We start from the raw sequence: 27,675 nt of genomic DNA, 5'->3' as shown, positions 1-27,675 counted from the left end.
GATGTGAAGTATCCTCATTGTTACTTTGGCAGAGAATTGCCCTCTTTGAACTTCCAGTAACTGCTTCACCAGTTCACTAGTTCACCAAATTCACAAGTTGTGCGAAGGCTCTTATCTCTGCCAGGGAGTAGTGAGACAAGAAAACCTACATTTTCAACTTTGGCAACATCCGTTCTGTACATTCAATTACAAACAACTGCAGAACAGAGAACGTGGGGGTTTGGGCCCACCCTTCCTCACCTCTGCCAGGTCCCTGAGCTCCTACAAGTTTTAAAGCCTTATCGTGAGCCCATGTCCAAACAGCATGGGCATGATGCAAGCTGACCTCTGCAGAACAAATACGCCCTGAATACACCCATGCAAATCCCAGGGAAGTGTGAAATCTGAAGGGGAAAATATATGAACAAGTTTGTGACCACTGGAAAGGTAATTTATCATGTGGACTTAGTAATTCTTTATGAAAGCTATGGGATAAAAAGTTAAAACAAAAATGAGTGAGAAACAATTCAAATTAGAAAATTTATGACACATCTCTAAGATACACAAGTTTGTAAATCCTACTGAAATTTAGGCATCTAAATGGGAGTTAGACTTTTGAGAATCAAGTGTCTTGTTTGAGGTCAGTGTGTTATTAGAAAAAAACACCTCCCCCCAAAACAGCCTCTGCAAGCACACTCAAGTGCTCAGAAGTTTTCCTGTCTACTTAAAAGTAGGCAAGTTCTGTCTCTCTGTGTGGTCCAACAGAGAGAAAGCCTAATCTCTAGGTCCTTCTCTCTATTTTATCATATTAGTATTTTTTTAAGGGGATCATCAGGTTCATTCCATTTTATGGCCTACACTGGGCAATCGATCAACACTCACAGTTGCTTAGTTATGTGTTTACAGTATCTAGAAATGCACATATATTTTTGGATTTGCTCTCAAATGCTCTCCAGGATGATTCAAAAGGCACTCTACCTAGTCTGCCCAGTAACTGTCAATTCTAAATGGTAGCATATATACATACTTACTTTCATATTTCCAAGCACAGATATTTTTAAGCATGCCAAACACTTTTTGCTTTTACTATTTTTATGAAAATCTTTATATTTCCAACAGCTTTCTAAGAATCCCTATACAAAGCTAGCAAAGATCAATCTTGACAAAGAGAAATAGATATATTACATACCATAGTCAGTGATCTTACAGGACACTAAATACAGCTCTTTCAGGTTCCGGCCTTCTTTAGCGATCACCTCCACACATCTGGAATACACATACAGTAAAACATAATTTTAATGGAAAATAGATAATCTTTAACTAGTAAAAGCTCAGTCACAAGTGTAATGTAGTATATATAAATTTCCTCATTTTGTAAATTATTCTATAGAATTCACTGAAAATACATGTGGCTACAGGTACACATATTAATGACTGCTAAGCTAGAGCAATGTCTTACTTTGCATTGAACATTTTTATATCGATATTCCCATAATATATAATGCTTTGAATATGAGTTACTTGATATATACACAGACAAGTCCTTGGGAAAATAATACAAATGTTAATTTGTATTTCTGTATTACTGTATAACTTTGGAAGCTTTCTCTTGACAGATTTAAGCTTTGAAAGATTTTTTCTGGATAAGAAGAATAAACACATTGTAATTAGGACAAAAGATGAGAAAATGCAATTTTAAATTCATGTTTCTGTCTCTTCAATGATTATTGCAAAAGTCAGCATCCATCAGGTCATGAAATGCTACATGCCATTTGTGTTCCAATATGTTGCTACAGAAGCTTATATAGATGAGAAGACAGCTCATTTGGCTGCCTTGTCACAATTATGATGAATTTGCAATGAATCATACGTTTTGTCTGTGAATCCCTGTGCTTGATTTCCTGTAAGCAAGAAAGTTAATATGAAAACTAAAACTGTCTTGTAAAATAGGTGTTATAATACACTTGCGGCCAAGTCTAAATTAATGTGTTGTTTACAATTGTTATATTTACAACTGCAGTGTTTAAACAGTATCATTCATAAAAATACATTTTATAAAGTTTATTTTTAGTCCCAATAATGTAAAATGCATCACTTGATCATTAGATCAGCTAACGTGACTATTTTGCAAGTCTGTAGGGAGAGACATTTTAAAAAGTGGATTTTAATAGGATAAATCTTAGTAATTTCTTTTGATCCAATATACTTCTCTCTAATTTTCAGATCATTTACCCAATCACCTACTCTGGCTCTTAAATCAATTCTTCTGCGTTACACAAAATTAAATTATTTGCTGATTTTGAACAAAAAATAAGTATTGCTGAATTGCTATAACTTGGAAAATACACCTACGCCCTCAAGAACGTTTTTCCTCCACTTACCAGTACCAATAGATTATCCCCAGTCTGATATAACTGTTCATGCCGACAATTTTGTTTTTTAAAAGCAGCCACCTAATTCTTATAGCTTACAATAGTACAATAACTGAATCACAGCCTTTCAGAGCTATTTGTCGTCTGTCTTCTTCCATCTTCGAAAATCCAGAACCAAAAATCGCTACTACTAATAAAATACAATGACTCTGAAAGAACACTGGAATCTTGGTTTCTTTATCATTGTTATAACTTCATCAGTTTTCAACAGATCTTTTAAAATTGTGTGAACCTTATAGTTAGAAAATTTTTGCAATGCTTGTCTCAGGAATGAGGTCTTCTTAGTTTATGCATAAAAGAGAGAAATGTTTTAACACTGTAAACCTGGAAGAAAAATGCTTAGAGGAGGGTAAATCTCCAGCTTCATATTTATTTCGACACACAGCTTCTCTGCTAAGACAATTAGCAAGCATGACAAATATTTTTCTTCTAGAAGTTACACCAAGACTATGGTATTTAATATAAACTGCTCTAAAAGCCATTCAGTTTCATCAGGTTATTTTCATATAAATCAGATAAGATTTAGAGCATTAAACACACTCTACAAAGGACATGGAAAGACTCTGTGATCCTGTGAGATGTCATTTCAAAAGAGGTACTTGTCTTTGTGAACTGGCTTATAGCGATCAACTGGGCTTTGAGAAAGACTTCGTATTATTTATTCCAGAACAATAGTTCTTCATACTGAGATTTTATTATTAATGTTAGTAATATGAATAAAAGGGAAATTATCATCCTATATTTTATTAGACACTACATTTATTAGGTACTGCTGCAAATAAGATATAATCAAAAAGTGAATGGACAGTGCAATTATAAGAACATTTTATATGCTATTTATTAATACTTACAGCATATATAATTTAGCAGAGAACAAGATTCTAAAACATTTTTTATTTTGGATAAAGCTTCTGAGCCTGGAAAAATATTCAGATGTTTGTATCTAATGACTGCACTCTGTAAGTTTTCAAATTATTTCAAATCATTTTTTGCTTACGGAGAGACAATTAACTAATCAGAAACACAATACAGCAATCAGTCTCAAACAATACTACTGCAAGACAGACATGACTATCTAATTTTCCTTACAATTTCAGTTATGCAAAATTTTAATTATATATTGGTCATGGTCAGATTAGTACTCTCTGCACATAGTCATATCTGCCTGTGCATCCTTCAGGATCTGCGGAGGCCTAAGTCTCAGGATCTGCCTCTTTCCCTGGCTTCGCACAAAAAAGGTTTAGGTGCAGAGGAAAGAAGTTGTAGTTTTTGCCCACCCTGACATAACACGGTGCCTGCACAGGGCTTCACCAGCCCTGCCAAAGCTACAGTGGGGAGGTGATGGTGATGGTCCATTCGCCCAGCAAGCTCGGTACTCAAATGGTGCCCTCTCCTCCTCTCCTGCTGCTGAAGGACAATGTCGCTGTTTTGGTAAAGTTGACCTGGGTTCTATGAACTCAGACAAATACCACTATATTGTTTTTTTAAAAAACAGGACATATTTAAAAGCTTGCCTTGACAAGTAAGACTATGAAAAAATTCTTCACCTGCAAAGAACTTTAGCTGCTTCCATTAAACAGAAAAAAATGCAAAAACTTAGCTTCAGCTGCCTCATTTCTTTGTTTTCTGAGAATATTAAAATCACCTAACCTCTAAAAGAATGAGGTAATGACACATTTACTTTAGGGGAAAAAAAAATCTTTAATATAGTTGGAATATTGAATTTATGAATTTCTTTATCCACCTTCAATAACCAGTAGGAGTCAATCTGATTTCAGTTTTAATTTCTATTATCCCTTTTATAGATCATGCACATGTAAATCAACTTATAGAGACATATGAAACACTTTACAGGGCCTTATTAGCTTGTGCTGTGTAGAGGGTCATACACAACACATAATTGTTGTTACAAATGATTTCTTTCCAACATAAGGAAAAATAAGAGTAGTTGTGCACTTATTACTTTTACCTTTTAATCTTTGTTAAATATGACAGCAACGAAAAAGGGTAAAAGAACAAAATGACATTAACCTTTTCTAGAAAGCAAGGATCAAGTCATGTTAATTCTGTTGTTACAATCCATCAAAATTATATCAGATTATTCCATATATATCTTTAGAAGTCTTTATATTAACAATCTGGCTGTATTACACAAATCTCGAGTGGAGTGTGTGTGTGTGTTTTTGTGTGCTTTTTAATAGTATTTATTTTTTTAAGTTTTAAGAATGCTGTAATATTGATTTTAAAGTCCTAACCAAAATTTCAGAGTTAAGGAAAAGCAAAGTTTTAAGCATGTCAGCATAATACTGGTAAATAATAGAAACAAAATTATTATTTAAAACAGTATCATATGACAGAAGTAAAGCGAAGAAAACAGGTAATGGAGCCCTGAAAACCTTGGGGATGAAACCCTACGTGTCAGTGAGGTGATGATCCTCGGCCAGGGCTGTGTGCCAGGGCCAAGAGAAGACCTACAATCTCCTTACACCAGGTGACTGAACAGTCTTTTACCACCTCATCCCACTAAAGAAAGATGGGCAACATTAGATGAAGTAGTGAAAGTTACAGGGACACAGATATTTGTCATTCATTTTTCCTCCAAATGTATTAAAAATGTACTCCTTCTTCCAGGAAGAAGTACCAAAAATGAACGAAGGGCTAAAGAAATAAAACTAAAATTAGACTTTGGATAATAGTAAACAAGTCTGTATCAAAAGTGTCCTACACTAAAATCACTTGACTTATAACTTTTTAAATGAGCATCATTTTAGACCCATGTAAGACATGAAAAATACCAAAACAGAGAAAAATAAATATTTATTTTAGGAAGGAATTACTTATTCATTCAACCTGGAAATATTAACTAACAAATTCCTATGACATCTTGCCAAGTTTTCCCTAGATCCACCCAATATTTTATTAAGGCTGTTCTTTGGTAGACTGATGTGCAATGCAGTTTTATTGCATGTGATTCTAAAAGTAAGGAATTAATATCACATACAACCGAATTTACAGTGCAATCGGGAGCAAGAAAAAGCAAAAGAACTTAACTTACTTTCACAGAAACAAGCCAATCAGACACTATTTCAGAGAACAGGAATATAAATAAGAACACACCTACCTAATGTTAATATGAAATAGTTACAACACTACAGATGTTTGTAGAAAACTAGACCTTGCTCATCACTGTGATATTACACACATCAACATCCCAACACCCCAAGGTTCAGTCATGTTCAGACACTAACAAATCCCAAATAATTTCCTAAAATATCTTCCCATTTGAAAAGTTAACAATTTTCTCAAAGGAAAAAGTATAACCACAGTGTTGCTGAAATTCCAGCAACTTGTATCAGGCAATGACTCTCAATCTATGTTGGAGGAACTATGGAAATTTGTCTACTACTGTGTACTTGCATGTAGTGCTCTGCCCCACTTGGTCTGTATAAAACTTCCAGACAGACTAAAGTGTACAAAAAATTACCAATATAAAGCTTTTCTGCAAAGAAGTCTTCAGAAGCAACATAACTGCATGATAGAAACATGTGATATATGTCTACTGATATCTTCAAATTTAGGCCCATAATCTTGATGGTTCCCACATATAAATCTATGCAATGAATTCACGAAGTCAGGGTTTCTGACTTTCCATGTTTTAATGCAAACCAGAAGAGGTTAAAAATAATCAAAAAAATCACTAATTAGAAAATGAATCATTCAACATGGCAACTGCTTTTTCCTTCTCCTAGTCAACTGATCCCCAAATTCTTTGACTTATATGAAGGTTTAAGGTTAATGAATTAAAGTGTGTAAGCTTCCAGCTATCAAAAAAGATTCAAAAGGACAATAAATTGTCTTTTCTATACACATACACCATTTTTATGTTTTTGGTCTAACTCTAAAAGCATTGGAAGATGGTATTAGTGACAACTGAAAGGAACTAATGAGAAAATATGACTACGGTACTTGCAAGAAAAGTGGTCCTAGGAGACCTTGTTACTGTTTGAGATGCTCTTCAGCCCTGAGTGAAGCTAATTGGGGTTGCCATACACTGGTTAAGAGATCACATTTTAAAGGAATCAGTCTCAATCACCTTAGAGGTGTGAAAGGAAATGGTACCATTAGAGACACATTACCACACTCGTTGGTAAGATTCAAAGTGAACATCAGACTGTGTACAGCAAGGCTTTTTTGCATTTGGCTGTCATACATTTCTCTCTAAGCAGAAAAGTGAACACTTTACTATCCTTCAAAACGTAACAAAGACCACCCCTGGGAACCAAAAGAAAATTAGGAAAGAGCAAAACCAAAATATAAAGTAGGAAAACAGAAGCCTTTCAGACAGAATATATGGAGATTTTCAAAAATTATTATTTTGCTGGTTCAATTCAGGTAGAGACGAGTGGCTGCAGGTAAAATAACAAATATTCACAGTCATTGGTTTTGATGACTTAAACAGTTCCTACAGAAGACAATAATGCAATATAATAACCAAGTCTCCCACAACAAAACAAAACCTCTTACCACTGAAAGCCCGTACAGAGTCTTAAGGAATAGTTGTAATCTTAGCCCTTTTGTACTCAGGATCATGGGAAAAATGGGAAGGTAAAAATAGTGAAAGAACTACCATATTATTGAGACATCTATAAAACCTTTCAAAACCTCATAAGAATAAATGATGAAAGATACTGATGGATATACACACTTTGTTCAGGATGCTCTTTTACTGATCATTTGATTATAGAATGAATAACAGGTCTCTTTCAGTACTTTTTAAAAAACTTTATACTAACAAGAGGTATCATTTTTACTCATCTTTCAAATATCCTAGCACACAGTTATTACTGCCTTTTTAACATTCAGAATACGTACTTTTAAGTTATTTTTAATTTGAACATCTACAGCTGCATCTATAAGAAACAATATTAATCACAGCGACAACAAAACAGGTTAAGACTTTCAATCAAAAGCACAAAGTGAATGTGAAAAGCACTTTTTGTCTGCAGCCAATATGCAAAGTGTCACTAGTCATACAAGTTAGCAGCAATTATCTCAGGGCAGTCATTAAGTTCTGATTAGCAGGGAGGTATTCTTTAGAAAATCAATGTAATTTAAAATTAGATTTACCAAGCAGTTTTGCTACTCACAGCAGAGGGAAATAGATAAGCTTTTTGTCACACTGGCACTCGCGAACTACAGGGTAAGGGCAGACGAGTCCCACAGCGGCTGCCTGTGCTCTCAGCTGGCGAGATGCGAGCACGCTCCGACCAGAAAGCTGCACAGAGAAATTAATCAGCACTGCGCTCAGGCTATTATGCCCTGTCTTTCAGCAATAAATATCTATTTTCAAATATTTATTAGTAGTCTTATCTAAAATTAAATGCCTTTATAATTCCTCTTACCCTGACTGCATGCAAATCCAGCAAGCAATTAAGCCAAGAGAGGACAGATTTAGCAAACTGTCTAATTCTACTAGCTGACATTTATGTGTAGTGGTATTCCAGGTGGCCTTCAGTTCATTTGACTCCTTTCTGGCTTAAAGGAACTAGATACCACAGTGGGCTTAAAAAAACCAAACAACTACAGAAAATAAATATTTTTTCCTTCATGACACTGATTTTGCACAGCTAATGATGCTAAAGTCTGCCAGTCAATTAAATGGCATCTCTTACTCTTGAAGGACTTTTATTTGAGATGAAAAGACCCCTTTGGTACAATACAAAAACAAAGAACTGTCAACTACAAGCAAGCTAATGCACATTTCTTAGCAAGCATTATGGTTTGCGTTATACAAAAAATGATGACTTCCCTTTTCAGCTGTTTCATTTTGTGCCTTTCTGCTGAGAAACTGGTAAACTACTTTTATTCCAGATACGATACACCTAGGCTACTCTGCTATATTTGGGGGGCTGTGGTAGTAAATTAATTGCTTACATACAAACTGCTTCTTTAAGCAGTTAATGTCACGATGGCTTTTCCTATGATAAGCATAAGGGTAACTATCATCAGGTTATCTACCTGAAAATGCAAACATGTAAAGATTTGGATACTAACCGCTGCACAGTGGTTACAGAGAGCACCAGGAGCTGGCAAATTGCACCTTCAATTCCTATGCATGTAAGCAAATCTGTGTGAATTCAAACAAGATACTTGATCTGCCACTGTCTTGTTTTGATTTACATAAACTGTAGTGCAGTATAAAGAGAGGGTGTGGTAAGATTTAAATGCCGAATAAGTGCTCTGACTGAATCCTTCATCGAGAGTATTATTATTTGATGCTGCTTCCAGAAAGAAGCTCAGAGACAGGCTACCACACACGCTGCTGCTTCGGAGCAGTGCAAAGGAGAAGAGACACTCAAGAGCCAAAAAAACCATAACTCTCTCGGCTGGCAAAAATCATTCAATGGAAAGGCGTCATTTCTCATGTGGAAGGGTTGGGCTTTTAGCAGGCATAGCCTCATTTCTTCCTGACCTTCTTTGGATTATACTCACTTACTTCTGGCCCAAGGATGGTCCTGGAGTTATGGTGGCCTCAGTATTGATGAACAACTTTTAAAGCAGTCTTGTGCTATCTCATTAAGGTAATAGCAAAAATATATTCATAATCCACTTGTTTTATTATATTTATTATGTAAAACAGCCTTCTTGCCTCAATGAAAGCTTCCAAGTTTAATATTAAAAACAAGAAATAGGAATTAAACTGCTGTACTCGACCTTCCCCCCAAAGCCCTTTACACTGTCCTTTTACAAAGGTTACATTTTAAAACACCTATATAAAAATGAAGAAAAACCATCACTTCATATTTTGAAAATTTTAAAAAAGCTAAAATATTCCGTGTTCTGACAGCTTTGTACTTCTTGATCTCAACAAGGACTGCACTCCGAATATATCAAATGAAAAAAGATTTTACCAGGTTCATTGCTTCATTTCCATACCACAGAGGTTGACATACACCTTACTAAGCCTTGCAAATAGGCAGCTAAATGAATCTACTGAGAACTACCCCTTCAAACCCTTTTGCATCACTTATTTTTTCTGACCCAGATAGAACCCCAGCTTCTACCAGCTATTCGTTTATGCATATCTTCAAGGATTATCCTTTCTCGAGATGACAGTGCAAATTATGGTCAACGGGTGACACGGATTCAGAACAGACCTGAATCCAGGATTTCCCCGATATTTAAGAACATAGTAAAACCTCTGCCTCAGTTTCTCCTTTTCCAAAATGAAAACACATAAATCTAAGTTATTACTGTGTTGCAAATATAGGTGATTCCATATTGGTAATAGCTCGGTACTGTGAAAGCATAAAATCCCTATAAAAGTTTGACAAATATTTTCAGTTCTGTTCCTGGGAGTAGTAGTGTTGCTAGAGTTATCACTTTATCTGAGATCAGCACGGTTTACCGGGAGAGGTAATCTCTTCATTAGATAGTAATAAAAGTAAAATCTTTTACTGGACATAAGCAAGCTTTCTGGAAAACAGTCCCACCATCAGACCTCATTTTTCTCCTCTACTCCTGAAGGACATTAAAGTTTGAACAGAATTTCTGCTTACATAAAATCATGATGGAGCAGAAGAGCCAAGATAATCAAACAAGAAAAAAAATCCAGTACTCATCATAATCCACGTAACTTTAAAGTGATTTTGGGTCCAATTCTTTAAAAATTAGAGCAAGTTCGTAGAATTGTTACATTAACTTAATGCTGCTGATGTTAGTAAAACCGTTGAAAGAAAAAACTCAACCTCAATGCATTTTTCGACAAATGCTATAAAAAGAGAGATTCAAGAACCTGAATAATGACTGAATTCTAAAGTACTCAAGCAAAGTCAATACGCTGTCCCTAAGGTTTCACTCAATGGGCAGCATCACAGCAACGTTTGTGTGAGAAATTTGGTATATTTCTTGTGCCATATACTACTGGAAATTTTTCAGAATACAGATCTTAGCTGAGACGCAAAACTCCATGCCCAAAATGGATCTTTTAAAATTAGTGTAAAGCCTGAAAGTCTTGATTTGCCCTGAAGTATTAACTAAACCTTGATAAGAATGCCAAGCTGCTTAGAAGTTTCACTGCCACCTAGAAAGAATGCAGGCAGACTGCAATGACTTTTACAGAAAATGCTTAAAGGAAAATTTCAGAACTTCTTCACGAAATGATTACGAATTCCTTTCCACAGGGCTGTCTGGCTAGCGTTTCTATTACCGGCACATTGCTGGGGGCCTGGGACACACACACACACACAAAAAGCTTCATGGCACTGTCTATGCTTTGCAGGAAATAAAATCGCCTCCTTAACTCAGAGAAGATACCAGCAATAATATTTATTCAAAACTGAAACAGCAGTATTTCTTTCTATGTGTCATAATTTCAGTAGATTGCTAATTATATTCTGCAGATACGGATTTTAAATACCACCTGATATTGTGTGAACTCCACCTAATATCTACTCATTTCTTAAAGTACTTAACTGAATAACTTTATATTGAATCTTCCTGGAAAACAGTCTTACTAGAGAGAATTAGTATATTTTCCCTTTCTTTTTAAGCCATACTGAGAAGGCATGCCTATTTTCACTAGTTGGAGGCTTCATAACTGAGCAACTACAAATACAGTGAAATGAAGGAGACAGTAGTTTGTATCCCTGAATTCAAATATCACCTTTATATATATCTAAAAATCAATCAGAAAATTAGTCTATATTGTTGATGTAGATAAAAATAAAACAGAGTCATTTGGTAGATGTAACTCATAGTTAAACTCTGTAAACCAAAACTAAACCTTTTCAATAAATTGTGTTTCTTAAGAAATAAAGAGATTATATCTAAATCAAAGCAATTATATCTAAATCAAGGATTTGCAATTCTTTCATGCCAGTATGTCATTTGTAAAAATTAGCTTTATTAACGGAGCCTGAGGGCTGATCCCTGTGACCAATTTTGAATCTCGCAGGAAGGGACACAATTTCCCAGGCAGCTATGCAGCAGCAGAAACAATTTTAGGCACCTTGAGGATCTTTGCACTCAACAGAATTCAGAAAGCCAAAAGGACAAGAAGATTATAAATTAGCTTTACATAATCTGATGACAGATGCTCTGCACAGCAAGAGATAAGCAAAGAAAATGTTTTCAGTCCTTCCTGTCCGAGGGTCACCTCAGTCTTTCGGAGATGGTTCTGATTTTGGCAGGGCACTGAGGATGCTGCTAACTGGTAGTTTGTTGTATCATGGCATTGTTTGTCTTTGTTATAAAAGACACATTCACCCAGTGCTATCTGCCTGCTCTTGCATCTGCACATTGTGTTGTCTCATTGGCTACCTCAAAAGCTATCTAGGTGTTGAAATTTAACGAACTGGCACTCACAACAAGTAAAAGTAACTTGAGAAGTAGAAGGATTTTGACAGAAATCCTAAGGAATTAGATAAAATTTTCTTCCTAATCTATTGGAATAATTTTAAGAAACCATCATGCTCAACAGTTCATATCATCTAGCTGAGTTTCTCTGTTGGCTGATGTAAACAGTCTGAAATATTCTCAGTCAAAGTTTCAGTATGTTTCAGGCAAACCTCAGCTAACTTTGCACTGAAACAGAGCAGGAATAGTCATCTAACTCCTTATGCTGACAGTGATTATTACATTCTGCTGCAAGACAGCCAAAACCCCCTTCAAATGATGATTTCTTAAATTGATCCTGCTGGACCCACAAGGGTGCAACTGTCTAAATCATTAGAAAGTGTGCAGTCAATTAAAATCTGTATACTAGAAAAAGCCAAGCAAATTTCTGTGTTGTATTTCTTGCTCTCTGCAGAAATCAGGCAAGAATTCCTAGAAGCATTCATATATTACTGTATATAAAAATCATCCCACAGAATTTTTAATAAATCATTATTAATAAAATATAGACAAAAATCTATGAAATCACTCAACTGCAAATCCATCTTCTCTTACTTTCCTGTAGTACAATATTAAAATTAGGTTAGAGCAAGGCACATTGTACTTCATTAACAACTTTAAAGATCTACCTTTTCATTCTAAATATATTGCATTAAAGTAATGGATGTTGCAGCTGGCTGAAGCTTTTCCCAGGAAAGGACAGTATTACTATATATCAGTCTTAGCTCTAAAATTTGGCAGTCGCTTAAACCAGGTCAGCCTTAGTTGGAATTGCCAGTCTTTATGTATAAGAAGTCTTTCTCTGTATAAAAATAATGTAGGCACGTTTCTTCACTCACCAGAGAAGACGGGGGAAAACTAAAGTAGCTAGTGTGTACACTTGATACAAATGGCGTGGGGGGGGGGGGAAGGGGAAATTACATATTTTCTGTATGCAAAACATTGAGAAATCACAGAAGAAATAGTTCTGCGGAAACGTAATCTCACTTTTGACTTTTATTTCCAAACAGCTAAGCAACGCCCTGAGTAAAAGCATGCTGATGGTCAGCTGCAGCAAACTTGTCCACCTCTCATCAGGGTATTAAGAAATTCATTCAAAGCAAATACTGTTTGCTAAAGTTGTTCTCTGACATATATTGTGTTCAGAATTTCTGTGGCTGCCACCGCAATTGCTTTACCTTATTATTAGAAAAACTGTAAGAAGAAATCTCTGAAATAACATAAGCAAATTCTGTACGTTAAGAATAAACGGTGTGTTAGAGGACATACTGTTTTCAGTAGCATCCAATATGTGCTAAGATATTCATAGGATATTCTAACAAAGCTATTTGGAAAAGATTACATTCTCACTCTCTAACTTCTGATTAAATTACTAGTTTATAAGGTTCACATGGAAGCCCCAAATAATTCACAGATTACTGGCAGAACACATAAAAGAACCTGTTACTCATAGCTACAGATAGTATAGTAACATATCATAGATTCAAATTATCATGTGGATAAAAGCCTCCTTTATATTCTGACTAACCTGCCTGTCCTATCCTATGACAGACACATGCAATCTTTTCTTCTTGAGTTTCTATTTGTCTCAAGATTCCAAAATTTACACAGGGCCTGAAAGCTTGTTTTCTAAGTGCTGGACAGTATCATGATGAAGCCTAAGAAATTCAAAACAAATGATGCTTGTCTTTTCATTTTTTCTTGGTCATTAAAGGAAAGATTGGAGAATTGGGAATGGACAGCCAAGTTAATTCCCAGAGCACAGGTGATGTTTACACTGTTCTGATATATGAGTTAATACATATTGCTCCAATTTCATTTTTCATCTGATACTTGTTACTTCCAGCATCAAGTGCATAGAATGAGTTTAGTTTAGAGAGAATGATTCTCTCCTGAAAACAAAAATGACATTTCTTGATAAATAATAAATGCAAAATTCTTTGCCATGGCAAATAGTTTTGAATTTGTATCTCCAGGTATGGTGACGTGGTCAGCAAAAGCATTAGGCCTTGAAACTGCTTTGATGACCATTTTCTTCAAAATTTTCAAATTCAATATTTCAAAAGTGCAAATAGTGCAAGGTGTGAATGTCTCCTAATGGAATTTTCCTAATGGGGGGCTTTTCATGACTCCTGTATACAGTTCGTATTTTTGCCTAAAAATTTATAATAGGTGAGTCTTGGCTGACAAAGAGTCCCTGCCTTTGTATGATATAGTTGTAATTGTAGAATATGCTGAGGTTAAGAACACTCTGGCTCAGTAAGGTACCAGAAGGAAGAGACCTTTCAATCCAGTATTCATTCATATTTCACTTTCAATGACCTCCAGATCAGGCTTAAGGTTAGTTTGTTTTGCTAAAGATTCAGATGCTTCTGATTACATTAAACGGCAAGCTACTGTCACTGCAGCATCAAGACCTCTGAATTGTACACTTGTGTACACATATGTTTGAATAAGTAAATAACAAGCAGGCATCAATTTAGATAGACGTACTTGTGATCTTTATCTATGTTAAGCTTTTCAGATTAAGATTTTTGTACGTATTATAAACATTTTGTGGTAGAAATCTTAGGTCTTCAAAGATGTACTTTAAACCATTTGTAATCCGTCAATATGTCTAATTAATAACATAGATAAAAGCATACCAGATATTACATATCTTCATAATTTTCTTAACGTAGGATTTTCTCAATTTTCTTAACGTAAGAATATGAAAAGAATATTAATCATATTATAATAGCATATTGCATGCAGCCACACTGGAGACACAAACAGGTCTCATGGGATTTAATTCCACCCCTTACTATTTCCCCCCAAACACAGCACTGCCACCTTGTGTGTATGAGGTAGGCATATAAAATCGGATCCGTAGAACAATGCCAGTTTTCTTCTAAGGGGAAAATCCACTAGTGTGAATACAAACTTTTTCATGTCAGGGGTGGATAAAGTTGTAGTCACATTCCTAGTACTACATAAATTTTAAGAGCTGCAACTAATATACAGCTTGACAAGAAATGCTTCTTGGAGCACTCCTCTTAGCATCCATCAGAAATAATTCATTGCAGAAGTGTACAGCTTCCAGACACGCCGACTCAGACGTTCTAAAGGATTTTATAATTGTCAGAGATAGAGTGAATCTTCTGTCCATAGGTTTCCTTGATTTGAAATCCAGATAATTAGCTAATATCAATTAATCAACAGTACATGCTTAAAAAAGATAGCCCCTCTTTTAAAATGAGTTCTAATTAATCTTATTTTGGCTATAAACAACTGATATTAATGGATAATTTAGGAGCAGAGTGTTCCTGTGAAAAGGATGCAACATCAAAGGGCATCTCAAAATAATCCGTAAACCTTTCTTACTCTAATATGCTGTTAGAATATGAATCCACCATACTTTACATCCTGAGGTAAGAAACTGAAATCTCTCTAAGCACGTGCAAGTGTGTGTGAGAGTTACCTAACTGGAATCCAGCTATCTCTTCAGTTGAATCTGGGCTTGAAGACTTGTCTGTTTTTAATAACTTCATTAGTGGAGGAACAAAGGAACAGCCATAATTCTTGCCCATCAGCTGGCATCAGCTATCATAACTGCCATCAACTACCAATTCATTATTCTGAATCATTTGCACTCTCCTTCAGTATGAGAAATTACTAAGCTATGGGCTGTCTTTGCACAAAATATCACAGTAGTTACAATAATCCCAATTTTTGGTTTATCTGCCTCTCTCGGTAGCTGGAAGTTACCTTTCAGCAGTGGTAACGCAGCAACTTTCAAAATCTCTCTTCTTGTCAGTACTTTAAATAATGGTGTTTGTGGCTAGTATTTGTGAAAAATGCTTGGACAAAACTGTATTACTTTGCCTTCACTGCCACCCTCTGGGCACCCTACTTCAAATATAAAAGACTATTAGCTGTGGCATAGGCATTTCAGGATGCCTTGACACGTACCAGCCTTCACATGCTGATTAGCAATACAAGTGCCTGTTTACATGGCACCTTTCTCCTCTGAAAATATCTGTTTTAAAATTGTTTTACAGATCTATTGGCTGGAATGCAGTACAAATTTAAAGGCAACAGCACTTCGAATTATTTTAATCCCAAAAATGAAGACGAACCTATGCTCTCATACAAACTAGTTTTAAAGACTGATTTGTAAGTACAGACAGGTACTTTTGCTAAAAGGTTATCACACACATTCCGATTCCAGATTAAAGTATCAAGAATTCACTGATGAGTGAAAGAGCTTGGCATCCATTTTTATTTTATCTAGTTACCTAGTACTCCTACCAATGTAGGGCCCCACAGTAAATAAAATATCCCCTTGTACCTACGACACCGCTTGTCAAACATCCTGGAAACTTAATTGGGCTGGTTTTCCATGTAAAAATAAAAAAGCAATGGTAAAGGAGGTCACACACACTTTGGGCTGAAACAGAGAAACAGTCCTTGACAAGGAACTCCTTGTCCCTATCTGCTGTCAGCGTTGTCCTAGTTAATCACTGCATTTTGTAGGATACGCCTTGACAATGATGAAGACTATTAAATCATTATGCACAGAAGACTGAAGTAATGAAAGGGTTTGGATGGTTGGCAGCTACTCCGAGGAGTCAGGATATAAAACTCTTTTCACTCTCTTAATCATATAGTCTGCCTACAGCATCCACTTAAACATTTGCAGACTTGCACTCAAACATATTTACTTCTGTACTTGTCCAAACTAACTTTTCTTGAGGTATGAGATGACAGGTTAACAGCTCAAGGGTTACCTGGGGTGACAACAGTGCTGACTGTCACATACAACGCAAGAGAATTTTCAGGTTACGCCTGCACAGGGGCAGGATTTGATTTCCCACTCAGTTTGTAAAACTTTCTTAACCTGGTAGGTCTACTGGAAAAAGCGTGATCAAAGGGGAATTTATGCCTGCAATCACTTAAAGCAAACAGGTAAAGTTCACCCTGTTTGTTCTTACTGCAACAAATTCAAAGAATTAAAGCTCCTTCTAGAGAATTCTCAAAGTACTGAAGTCACCAAAAAAAAAAAAGAAGAAATGCTTTCTAAACATCCAAGAACTTTAAAAACTGTTTTTCCTCTTATCATAACTAAATACAGGACAAAAAGATCAAAGAAAAATATACTCCCTAGATTAATATACAGCCCTGTTCTAAATTTTGTTTATGCCACACACAAAATGATTCACCTGTGATCTCAATGATTTGTGTAAAACAGCAAAACTCCAGTCATTGAAATAATTCTTTGTAGGCCTCTATACCCAACGAGATCAAGGAAGACAGAAGTAGCCACAAATCTTTTAAAGCACTCAACTGAGGGTCAAAGGCATGTAAAGGTTGTTGATAAGCTGTTTTAAGAACAGAACTTCTCAAATACTTCAGCAGCGTTCTTTGAAGACAGTCACAATGATGTAATTAACAACTTATCATCATGCTTTGTAATCCCCTATAAACTCACAGTCTAGTATCTAAAAGAAAAAAGAAAAAAAGCGGGGGGATGATAAAAGGGTTTTGTTTTGCTTTTTCCTAAAAGTGGGAAAGGGAGCAGGAGGAAGATGTAATCCATGAAAAGCTTGGAAAACTGCAGAGCAAGGTATTACCTATTGCATATTAAAACATATTGTAATACATTTATGAAGTGATGCGAAAAAGCAAAAAAGACTAAAGACATGAGGAAAAATATATTTCCCAATATAAAAAATAATAAACTAGAAAATATTTCATGTAGGAAAGGTGATTCTCTAGATTCAAAGAGCACTTCAAAATCATGTTTAAAAGAAAGCTTCTGTAAATAGTAATATCAAAAAATAAAATATAAAATTAGGCTATTTGAATGTGTGTGTTGAATTTACTAGCTAACAACCCAGACACTTGTGCTTTATACCTGCTACAGAAGTGCAAAGGCATGAAGGTATGGTGAATGCAGATTTTCCCTCCAATTACTTACTAGTACTATATCCACATACTTCTTACATACTATATTTTCTGAATGCATTGTGAGGCCTACCTAAAGCTTTCAGGGTTCTTTTTAAGAACCTACATATATTAACAACATATACACATTAAAAAACAAGTAACAATGTAAAGCACCCAAATAAATAGTATAAATAACTCCAAGAAGAAAAAATATATATATCTTGTAAGGAATTATGAAAAATGGATTTACAAATGTGACAAAGCAAGTGTCACAAGTTAGATACCTTGAAAATTAGAAACAATAAATGCATTTGTTTTGTGTTGAATAAATTTCATAATAGTTGTTTCAATTTTCTGTGCATATACTGAAAATTAGAGAAACAACAATACAGAGTAATTCACATAACCATCACTGAACTACGAACAGTTAGGTTTCCTATGTAATAGTACAAAGGCCTTAAAGTCCATGTTTGTCTGAGCTGAGTATTAACTTTCATCTCCATGCTTGTACACATATGATTACAGCTACAAACAGAAGTCTAGCTTCCCAAGGAACTCTATGAATAAATATGTATGGCAATATATGTCAATAAAATACTGACTTCTGCTTCTGAAAATGTAAGTCATTATACAGTCATGTGGGAAAAGTTGTCAAATGTGACAAGGAGTCAACAAAAAGGAACATGCGCACAAGTGAGATGCAAAACTGCACTTATCTGAAGAATTTTACATGAACTTCCTCTGACAAGTGTCTACAAGCCAGGGGCAGGCAGGCAGAGATGGACGCTTTATGTTCAAGTTTGAAACTTAGAAAATTGGAGAAAACTGAAGGATAACAGTACCCTGAGTGCGTTTTTATTGTGATTCAGTTCAAAAGTGAATGAGACTTCCTCCCATTCCTCCAGAAAGATGTCTCAACACTTCCTCAACTGTTTCAAGCTGACACAGATATTTCAAAAAACTGGCAGCAATCAGTAGTTGCGAAAGCAGCTGAAATTCTGAATCTTAAAACATCTAGCGGGAGTGCATGAGACAGGGGAGAATCAGCCCAGCTTTCCAAAATAAGGGGGAAGTCCAATATAAATGACAGAGGCTGCTACCTGAACAGATCAAAGGGCTTCCTGCCCTCCATTAGAGGTTGCCTGCTCCATACAGATAACCCCGATTTGGGAGCTTGAGCACCCTTTACAATTCTCAGGAAGAGTCACTAAAAATCAAGATTCCCGAAGCTCTTTAAATAAAGTTCTACACGTTATATATTGTACATTTAGCCATGTGTCAGAGCCAATATTGGCTTGCTGTAGGAATAAATAAAGCAAGTATGTTTTCACTTCTAGATTTGCCTTTTTTAAAATCACAGTTTCTTAACATCAGTTCAATTATTCCAGATATGAAAAATATATATTCTTTGCTCTTTCTGCAACAAAAACATCAGTGCAATTCCTTTTGGTGAACTGAAAACAGATGCTTTAGCTGTCTGGTTTTTATAACTAAGATAAAATATGTTACCTTGTGTATAAAAATAAGAGTATTTGTAATACTATAGTTACTTGCCAGTGTAACAAAGTAGAAAGTCTCATGACAACAGCAGTTCATGGCAACATAATTAAGTAGTTAATTTAACATACGCTGCCAAATAGAAAAAATATTTCTGAACCACTTTTCATTAATTCTTGAAACCTTAATGATATCCTTACATTTACTAGCACATTTTATATTAACTTCTGTGAGTATTATAATAAACCAGGAAGGTTCTTTTGCACTGAAAATAAAAAACTGAATAGGTGCAAACTGTCTCAAGCTATATTTGAGAGTAGGACTAACAGCTGACTTACATTAGAGGAGACCATATAAAAAAAATGGGGACTATTGAAGAGATCCTTCCTCCTGAAGAGATGCATTTTGCCTGAAGCTGAGGACTGAGAACATCCTGCTTCCTGTGTTTCTTTGTACACTACACAAATATCAAATGTTTCAAACAGTTCAGGATATGTGGGGAAGCGTTATCTGAAAAAAGTGGGGTTTCCAGCTACAAATTAATCCTCTTATACAGCTGTATATTAGCACTATTGAAGATCTACAATTCTGCTGAGCTTTGTGTTTGAAATTAGGTAAGCAGACATTCCCATTTAGTCAGAACAGTTCCAGGAAACCAAAAACTACTCCCAACATCTTCTCAGAAATATTTGCAGTAGTATTTTGTCTTAGATTTTCCACAAGTAATAGAATTTTCCCTGCATCCTTCTACTATACAGGCCTGTTTTCAACATGATGGAAAGAACCGGATTTGACTCTCATGTTGACTCCCACACTCTACTCTTGTGTTGTGTTGCATACTCTGATGCAAAAATCCTTTGACATATGATCCAGCACAGGGGTATGTCCTACACATCCCTTTAATTTTGGTTTTCTTCCTTGTTTAAGTGGCTGTCCTAGTTTGATTCCCAACATTTCTGATGTTTGATTACCAGACAGGGGAAAGCTGCAGACAGACAACCGCAGTCAGTTCAGAAAGTGTAAGGAGAGCAGCTATCAACCTCAAAATCCACACACAGGGTACAAAAGAAGGTACACTACGTATCAGTACTGATCAACACTGGTACCAGGCAAAAGAATGACACCTACACAGAAACACGGGACAAATGCAGGACCACCAGTGTAATTAACCACTGCAATATACATTCAGGCATAATCAGTATTCACAATACAAACAAAGCACTCTTGACCTTCCCCTAGAGACCTCCATTTGTTTAAGAACTGTGCTAGAAAAAGAAAGAGGTCCTGGATTAATGCTTCTTTCCCCCAAGGTTAAAGGTATCCAAACCTATAACAAAGTTTCATGTTCAATGCTGCCTTTTCACTTGCTCAACTGTGTTTGACCACATCAACAGGTTCAGCCAGTGGTTCCTTCCAACTTTTGATCAACCCACTACCTAGCCGGCTGTATTCTTCTCTTCTCACTTCTCAGCTCACCACCTGCCTTTCCCTAAACAAGTTCTGGAAGAAAGAGGATATAAAGTGGGTTGGAGTAGAAACATGGGGGAAGATAAGCGCTGACAAGGCCTACTTCCAGGCAAATAAAAATGATGCCGCAGTTTGACCTCCAGGACGTCATGGATTTAATTTGTTGTTGGTTCAAACTCTCATGATGAAAGATAAAGTTTTCTCTCTTCCAATGAAAATAGATACACAGTGCATCTGGCTTAAGACCAGTATGGGCAAACTATTTATCTGCACTATAACAAGTTGGAACCCAAAGAACAAGTGGCTCTTCCTACACAGGAATGTGGGGCAGACAACCTAGCCCTAGGCTGCTAAAGCAACCCTGAATACTTTAGACAAGTGCCATCAAATGCCCAGACCCAACGCACACGGTTTCTTTTTGAGAAAAACTATTTCTTCTTTCATGAATGTTAGGCAACCCAGAGAAAATTCTCAGTAACCCAGACAAAAATGCCAGCATAGTCATCCACTTTGCCTTGAAAGTTTGAAGAACAAAGCCCCAAGTGTCCAAACCAGACCAAAAAGCATCCCTAATTACCAGTCGTTAAAAACTATCCTATCCACTTTCCACAAAAGTGCAAGAATAAAAATGTATTAAAAGAAGATACCCACAGTCTGGATGTAACTAATTTTTTCTGCAAGACACAGCATGCAATGCATCGCCTTCAAAGGGGAAGTGACACGACTCATCCACAGGCCCTTACCCTTGCACAATCCCTCTACATGCCAGCTATACAAACAAAAGTCGCTGGATACAGAAGCCAGCTCCACTGTTTGTACCCCAGTTCCTTATGCTCCCTGAAGACTATGGGTGCAACCGTAAATGTGTTCTCTAGGAAAAAAAAAAAAGAAAAAAGCATACATAATACAGCATTATTGAGCCCTAGCACGTGAAACACTTTGAAAAGGACGTTAAAGAAAAACCAGTGCAGGCAGAGAGAGATTCACTTGGTTTAACATACTGAGGTGCGGCTAGTCTACCCTCTCCCCAAAACTGTTTTTTTCTCCTTAAAATCGATACTGCAGACTGTAACTTACCAAAATGCAGAGGAATTTCACAACAATGAGTTACACTCTACTGTACACTTTATATTTTACACAATAAATTGGCTATTTTTTTGTACACTATTACAATTTAAAAGAAATCCCAAAGCCCTCACTGCCAGACACAGCTGATAGAACAGCAATTTTCTCTACAGACAGATAATTCAGCATACCATGGCAAAAATACTACAGAAAAAAATCTCATCCTGCCAGTAATCCTTTCATTCAGTGAGTTAACCAAACCTAGTAATGCTCCTTTGATATTTCAAGATGGCATGGAAGGCCTTACCCGGTGAGGTTCACGTGCCCACCAGTACTTTAAGGTGCCAGAACGTGACATCCTGGTTGATTTAAAGGGCCCTCTAAAGGGCCTCCTGAATAAATAGAGTATTTAGTTGTCCCCTGGTGTTCACCACAACTCCATCCATAGACAAGTTTCTCCTCTGCCAACAGAGTCCTCAAAAGAAGACCCTTCCTCCAAAGTGGTGGCCACCACATTACTAAGACAACCATTCAGACAAGCCAGTGTCTGCAGGAGGTGGCCATTTGCAGTGTGACTCCAGTGTAAGTGGATTTCTATCCCCAAAGTGAGTATGTATTACAAGTCCTTCTTTGTTCCAATACACGGAGGCTACGAGCTGCTGAAACCCACAGTTACAAAGCCTTGGCTATTTGGCTAAATCTGTAAAGGTTTCAGCACTGGGGTTTGCTGGTTCAATTCCCTCTGTATTAGCCAAGAGAGCAGTTAACACCAAACGTATTTGTTAAATCAGTGCATCTATGAAAGCTGCTGCAGCTCATTTAATAGTGTATAAATTTAACCCCTCAAAACACACATTGTGTAATGTATCTGCTTCACAGTCAAAGCAGAAATAATTTCCATTAAGACATATTAAGAATGGTCTCATTTAAAATAAACCTCAAATATATATGTGCTTTTACTAATTTCTTTGTGATTTCAGAAATAGCAATATTTCTCATTTATACTTCAATATGCTTTATTGTAATCTTCATCAAATAGCTACACAGTAAAATAGTAAATAAAATTCTGAAAAAAAATAGCAGCTGTGTTCATTTTTCTTGTCTATTAAAAATGTTACTATAAAAAGCACAAACAGCAAGAGCAACCAGGGTTAAATTCAAAACATCCTCATTTCTGATCAAGGGACAACATGACTATTTGCTGTCCCTGACACAGGGTAGATTACAAAGGGCCAATCTTGCCAAACAGAAACACTGGTTAATAAAGAGCTTTATGCATTCATCGTAAGAAAAATAATCTTTTAATTTACCTAAGACTCTTGGTTCCTGAGGTGCTACCCAAAAAATTAAAAAATAGCTATTAATGATTCATAGCTATGAGTCATTATAAAACACATATTCAAAGAAAATAATCCTGAAGTGTCACTAAACTAGAGAAATCTAAGAAGGAATACCACTATATAGAATTTTGTAATCTGATAATCAGAGAGTATACAAAATGAACAGCACCACTGGAGGTTCAAGTACATATGTTAATCTACTCTGAGATGTTATGCAGTTACAACAGATATCAAAATGAAAAATGGTTAAATATTTCAGTTCTCCATTTTCAGAAAACAAAAATGTATTTAGATGCCTGCCTTGCAACACATCATTACAAATTTCAGGCACAGTAGTAGAAAATGTGCAATCCCCACACTTTGGATATCTTTTTTTACACTGCTGGGCTAGCAACAGCACTCAGAAATTGTTCCTTTGCATATTGGTGAGAATTACTGGGGGTAAAGCCACAAAAATAGAGATCATGTGGGGAAGAAAATTAGATACACTAAAACAAAGCAATTTCCAGAGATCAGCATTTGTCAATATGTATAAGATTCTGTGCCATATCAGCAGATGACACAACTGTAATCTTAAAATACTCCTAATAATTTACAGAAAATGCAATGTCAATAAAAGAAACAAAAAAGGAAGAACTAAATATACAATCCAATAAAAACAGGGTACATGAGTCTTAGGTCATGGTCATAGGTATATGACTCTCACCTGAGAGACACAGTCTACTCATCAATGCAAAAGCGTTAAAAAAAAAAAAATCACTGTATCTTGAATGTCTCTTTTTGCTGAAGAAAATAACTGCTGCTTTTAAAACAATATATAAATAAAGGACATCTTTACTTTAAGACAAAAGACTAAATTAGCTCATTTGTTGAACTTCCTAGATTGCCTGAAAAATTGAATGTGTAATTTCATACATCCATCCTAATTTTCTCCATTCAGTATTTGTTTCAGTGAGAAAACTGATAAAAATTACTTGATTATCAAGCAATTAATTAATATAAAAATGCATTGCTTTTAATAAAATAATTAAGTACCCCAAAACTAAATGGCTGAACCAAAGTGTTCACATTTAGAAGGACCAGTAATTTTGTTTACAGGGCTAATTAAAGTTTTTAATGGGGGGGGGTGCATAAAAGTAAAGCACAAAGGATGAATAAATAAATACTTGCTGCATCCTCTCCTACATTATTACGTTTTTAATTGTACTTTGATAGAAGGACAGGATGCAAATGCTGAAAGAGACAAAGGTTAATATATAAAATTATTATATCAAAAAAATCCGTGAATTAAAAAGAATCTAGGGATACCTCTGAAATTGGACAAATGAGACCCAGCAAAGGATTTCCCAGAAACAGTAAAAAATATTTTAAAAAGGCGACTGAATATTTTTAACAGTGGGCATAAAGCTGTTTTCTAACAGACTGCCATCCTAACTTAATCTCATTAAAAAGGGGCTGGAAGTTCCAGTATAATATTTTTGAGGTATCTAACAACAGACATTAGAAGCAGTCATTGCTATATAGGAAACAGCAGGCGGTAAAGTGCTAGATTTTTTTTGGTTGTTTGGTTTGATTCAGTGTTTTGGGGGTTTTTTGGTAATAATAAATCTACTGAACAAGACTTAGACAATACAGTTGATCACCTGAACTGTTTCACTATCATTACTTTCCAACAATCTTTTTTATATGATTTATAAGATTTTTATCCATATCATTTTGTCCTTGTGTCAATAATAGTTAGAAAAAAATTTAAATTGAAGGGAAAAAATTAAAATAAATCACACAGTGGCACTGCTTCTGGCACTCCAAGCAAGGAAGCAAATGATTACAGGAAAATGAAAAAGCTGTTCTATTTTCAAAGCTCACAGTTTGATAAATACTGTGTAAATACTATCTGTAAATAAAATACTAAATCATATTTGATTAGTTATTATACACTACACTAGTGCATAGAGGAAAGATTTCAGTCTTTACAGTTATCAGTTAGCTACTTACTGATTTTGTAAGTAAATTAGTTCGAACTGATTAGCAATGGCAGACATATACCTCAAAGGAAAGTATTTAAGTCTTTGCTTTACCTTCTGCTGAAGTTCAACTGTCAGATAATTCCCATTTGTGCTTACTTTTCACCCAGCCCACCGTAAAGCAATTCTGATGGGTCCATTTAAATGAAGATGTAACATGCTGCGCACCACTGTAACAAAACCACTACAGTCCATATTTCTTTTTTTATTCACTAAAAGACTTACTAACGCAAGATGTGTGACAAGATAGAACGGTACACACGAGAACGTCTTCAGGGACCATGAGCATTTTCCCACTAATCTCCAAAACAAGACTTAAAGAACTAGCGACACTTCAAAGTAGCTCCCTGTCCTCCCCCAGATGTGATCTGCAGATGAATCAACACTTTGTTATGAACAGTACTGAAAGAAAACAGACATACCTGGTAATTTCAGCAATTTACCTGATCTCTAGCTATCCTGGAAAAGATCACCTACAAAAGAAGCAATACAGTCTCTCCTCCATACCTATTTCAGTGTCTAGATTGATAAATATCAAAACTGTTTAAGGGCAACAATGTGCAGGGAGAATTGTCTCATGAGAGCCCTTAAAATACTCCAGAGCAGAAATACGGAAACAGAGCACAAGGCAATAACCTGCCAGGGTGTCAGTATCAAGTCACAGTGTTAAGCAGCAATAATACAGAAACTTCGTTAAGACAAGAAGCAAACAGGACCTGCCTTGAGAAGGTATTGACATTCCTCAAGAAAGGATTTGGTACTTCTTCACCTGATCTTCTCCAACCAGGAACCACATAGTTTTATATATACATATATATATATATATATATACACACACCACATTTATAAGGAGAGCTATTTGCTTTTAATAGTGTCAAATATTAAAAGACCACCAGGATTTCTGACAGTCCTTCTGCACTTGCTCACAACCAAAGGTCTGAAAGTTGCTGCTGTACTGCTGAGCATGTAGAAAGAGGCAAAAAGAGAGAGAAAGGGGGGAAAGAGAAGAAGAGAAAGGCAGAGGGATGATGAGAGAGTGAGTCAGTCTGTACAGCAAGAAAACAGCAAGGAGGGGAAGGTTGACACTTGCAGTAGCAATATATATTTAATATATTACAGTAGCAATATATATCTAACATACTATTAAGAACTATGTGACTATGTGAGTGAAATTTGGTAGAATACTTCTACTCGTTACACACTGCTTGAGTCAAAAGGATGATGCAGACAAATCTCATTCACTGTTGTATAAGGGGTGAGTAAGCAAGGGGTGATTTCTACTGTTGAGGTCTCAGCTGACCTTCTGTTTCCAGTTCTGGACAGCCCATTTCTGATATGGACAAAAGCAGCTATAGATTTTTAGCAATAATTAGATGAAAAGTTGACGGTACTGGATTTAGGTAGTCTAAAACAAAGACTGAGAAGGAGACTTACAAAAATAATCTTCTAATATGTCAAGTATTGTTTACATATTCTTTGGAAGGAAAAGAAATTGTTTGTACTAAAGAATGTTTTGATTATGTACCTCCCACCTCCCCTCTTACTATCAGAATAGTTAAGTACTACAATAGGTCTCTTAGGAAGTAATGTGGCGTAAGACGTTAGACATACTTTTGTGATGAATGTTCTTGGTACAGTTGACACTGCCTCAGAGCAGAGAATGAATTTAGAATAAATGATTAGTCTTCCAGATCTACATTTTTATGATCCTATAATTTTTATGAAGAGTTCTAATTTCCTCTCTCAAAACAGAGTAACTGCTTTCTGCTTTCCTTTCCTTATTACGCAAAATGACACTTGGGAGCAAAAGTGGTTTTGTGAACTTTATGAAGGTGCAGCATATTCATGTCCAGATAAACAACAGGTAGCACAATAAACAACACCTAGTCTTCTATTAGTTATTGTGGTGATCATCAAAATAGAATTATCAAGATTATTACTATTTCCTCTGGGTTATTCCCACACAGTTTTCCAAAGGCTACTTCCTGCACACAGCAGTGCAAATTTATATCAAGTAACTAGCATGACATATTACATGATATAATCTTTGAGGCACAAGATTATATTTAAGTTTTTGATGCTCCTGTGGATTTCCAGTGGATGACTGCAATAAATTAAGATTTTCAATATATAATTTTAGAAGTGACCATTCTCTACATTTGTGGTTTCAGGAATTTTTTTTTGTTGTTGCAGATTTGAAAAACCTTACGTTATTTTAATCCACGAAAGACAGTGCAAATCTGTGGATTTTGTTCTCTCTTCCAAACCACATGAATGCTAAAAAAATTAATGTAATCATTTTTTACAGAAGATACCTCAGTAAACATATTCCAACATTAAAATACCTGAAAATGTGTAATAAACCAAAACAGAAATCCATTGGTGCTAAAAAGTTACAGCTTTCTGCTTTTAAATATCTGAAAAATCAGAGGAGGTTCAAAACCAGAAGTAGCTATGCACCGAACTGCAAATGTTTTATTGATTTAGTTCGGTCAAGTCCTTTCTTCTACAAATGCCAGATACCCATTAAACCACATATATAGATCC

At 35.7% G+C, this 27,675-nt stretch overlaps 1 protein-coding gene across 2 annotated transcripts in view; it reads right to left on the bottom strand.

The window, feature by feature from the left end:
- Positions 1 to 27,675, bottom strand: part of LOC112995245 (F-box/LRR-repeat protein 17-like) — a 303,486-nt gene that overhangs the window by 98,523 nt on the left and 177,288 nt on the right. For both annotated transcript variants that reach the window (XM_064502865.1, XM_064502864.1), the window contains exon 7: positions 1,169 to 1,245. In XM_064502865.1, coding sequence (XP_064358935.1) covers positions 1,169 to 1,245 — 77 coding nt within the window. The remainder of the gene's footprint in view (positions 1 to 1,168; positions 1,246 to 27,675) is intronic.

This window comes from Dromaius novaehollandiae, chromosome Z (assembly GCF_036370855.1).
Source record: "Dromaius novaehollandiae isolate bDroNov1 chromosome Z, bDroNov1.hap1, whole genome shotgun sequence".
In the NCBI taxonomy this organism is placed as follows: Eukaryota; Metazoa; Chordata; class Aves; order Casuariiformes; family Dromaiidae; genus Dromaius; species Dromaius novaehollandiae.
The sequence above is the reverse complement of the archived record's forward strand: the minus strand, read 5'-3'. Positions and strand labels throughout refer to the sequence as shown.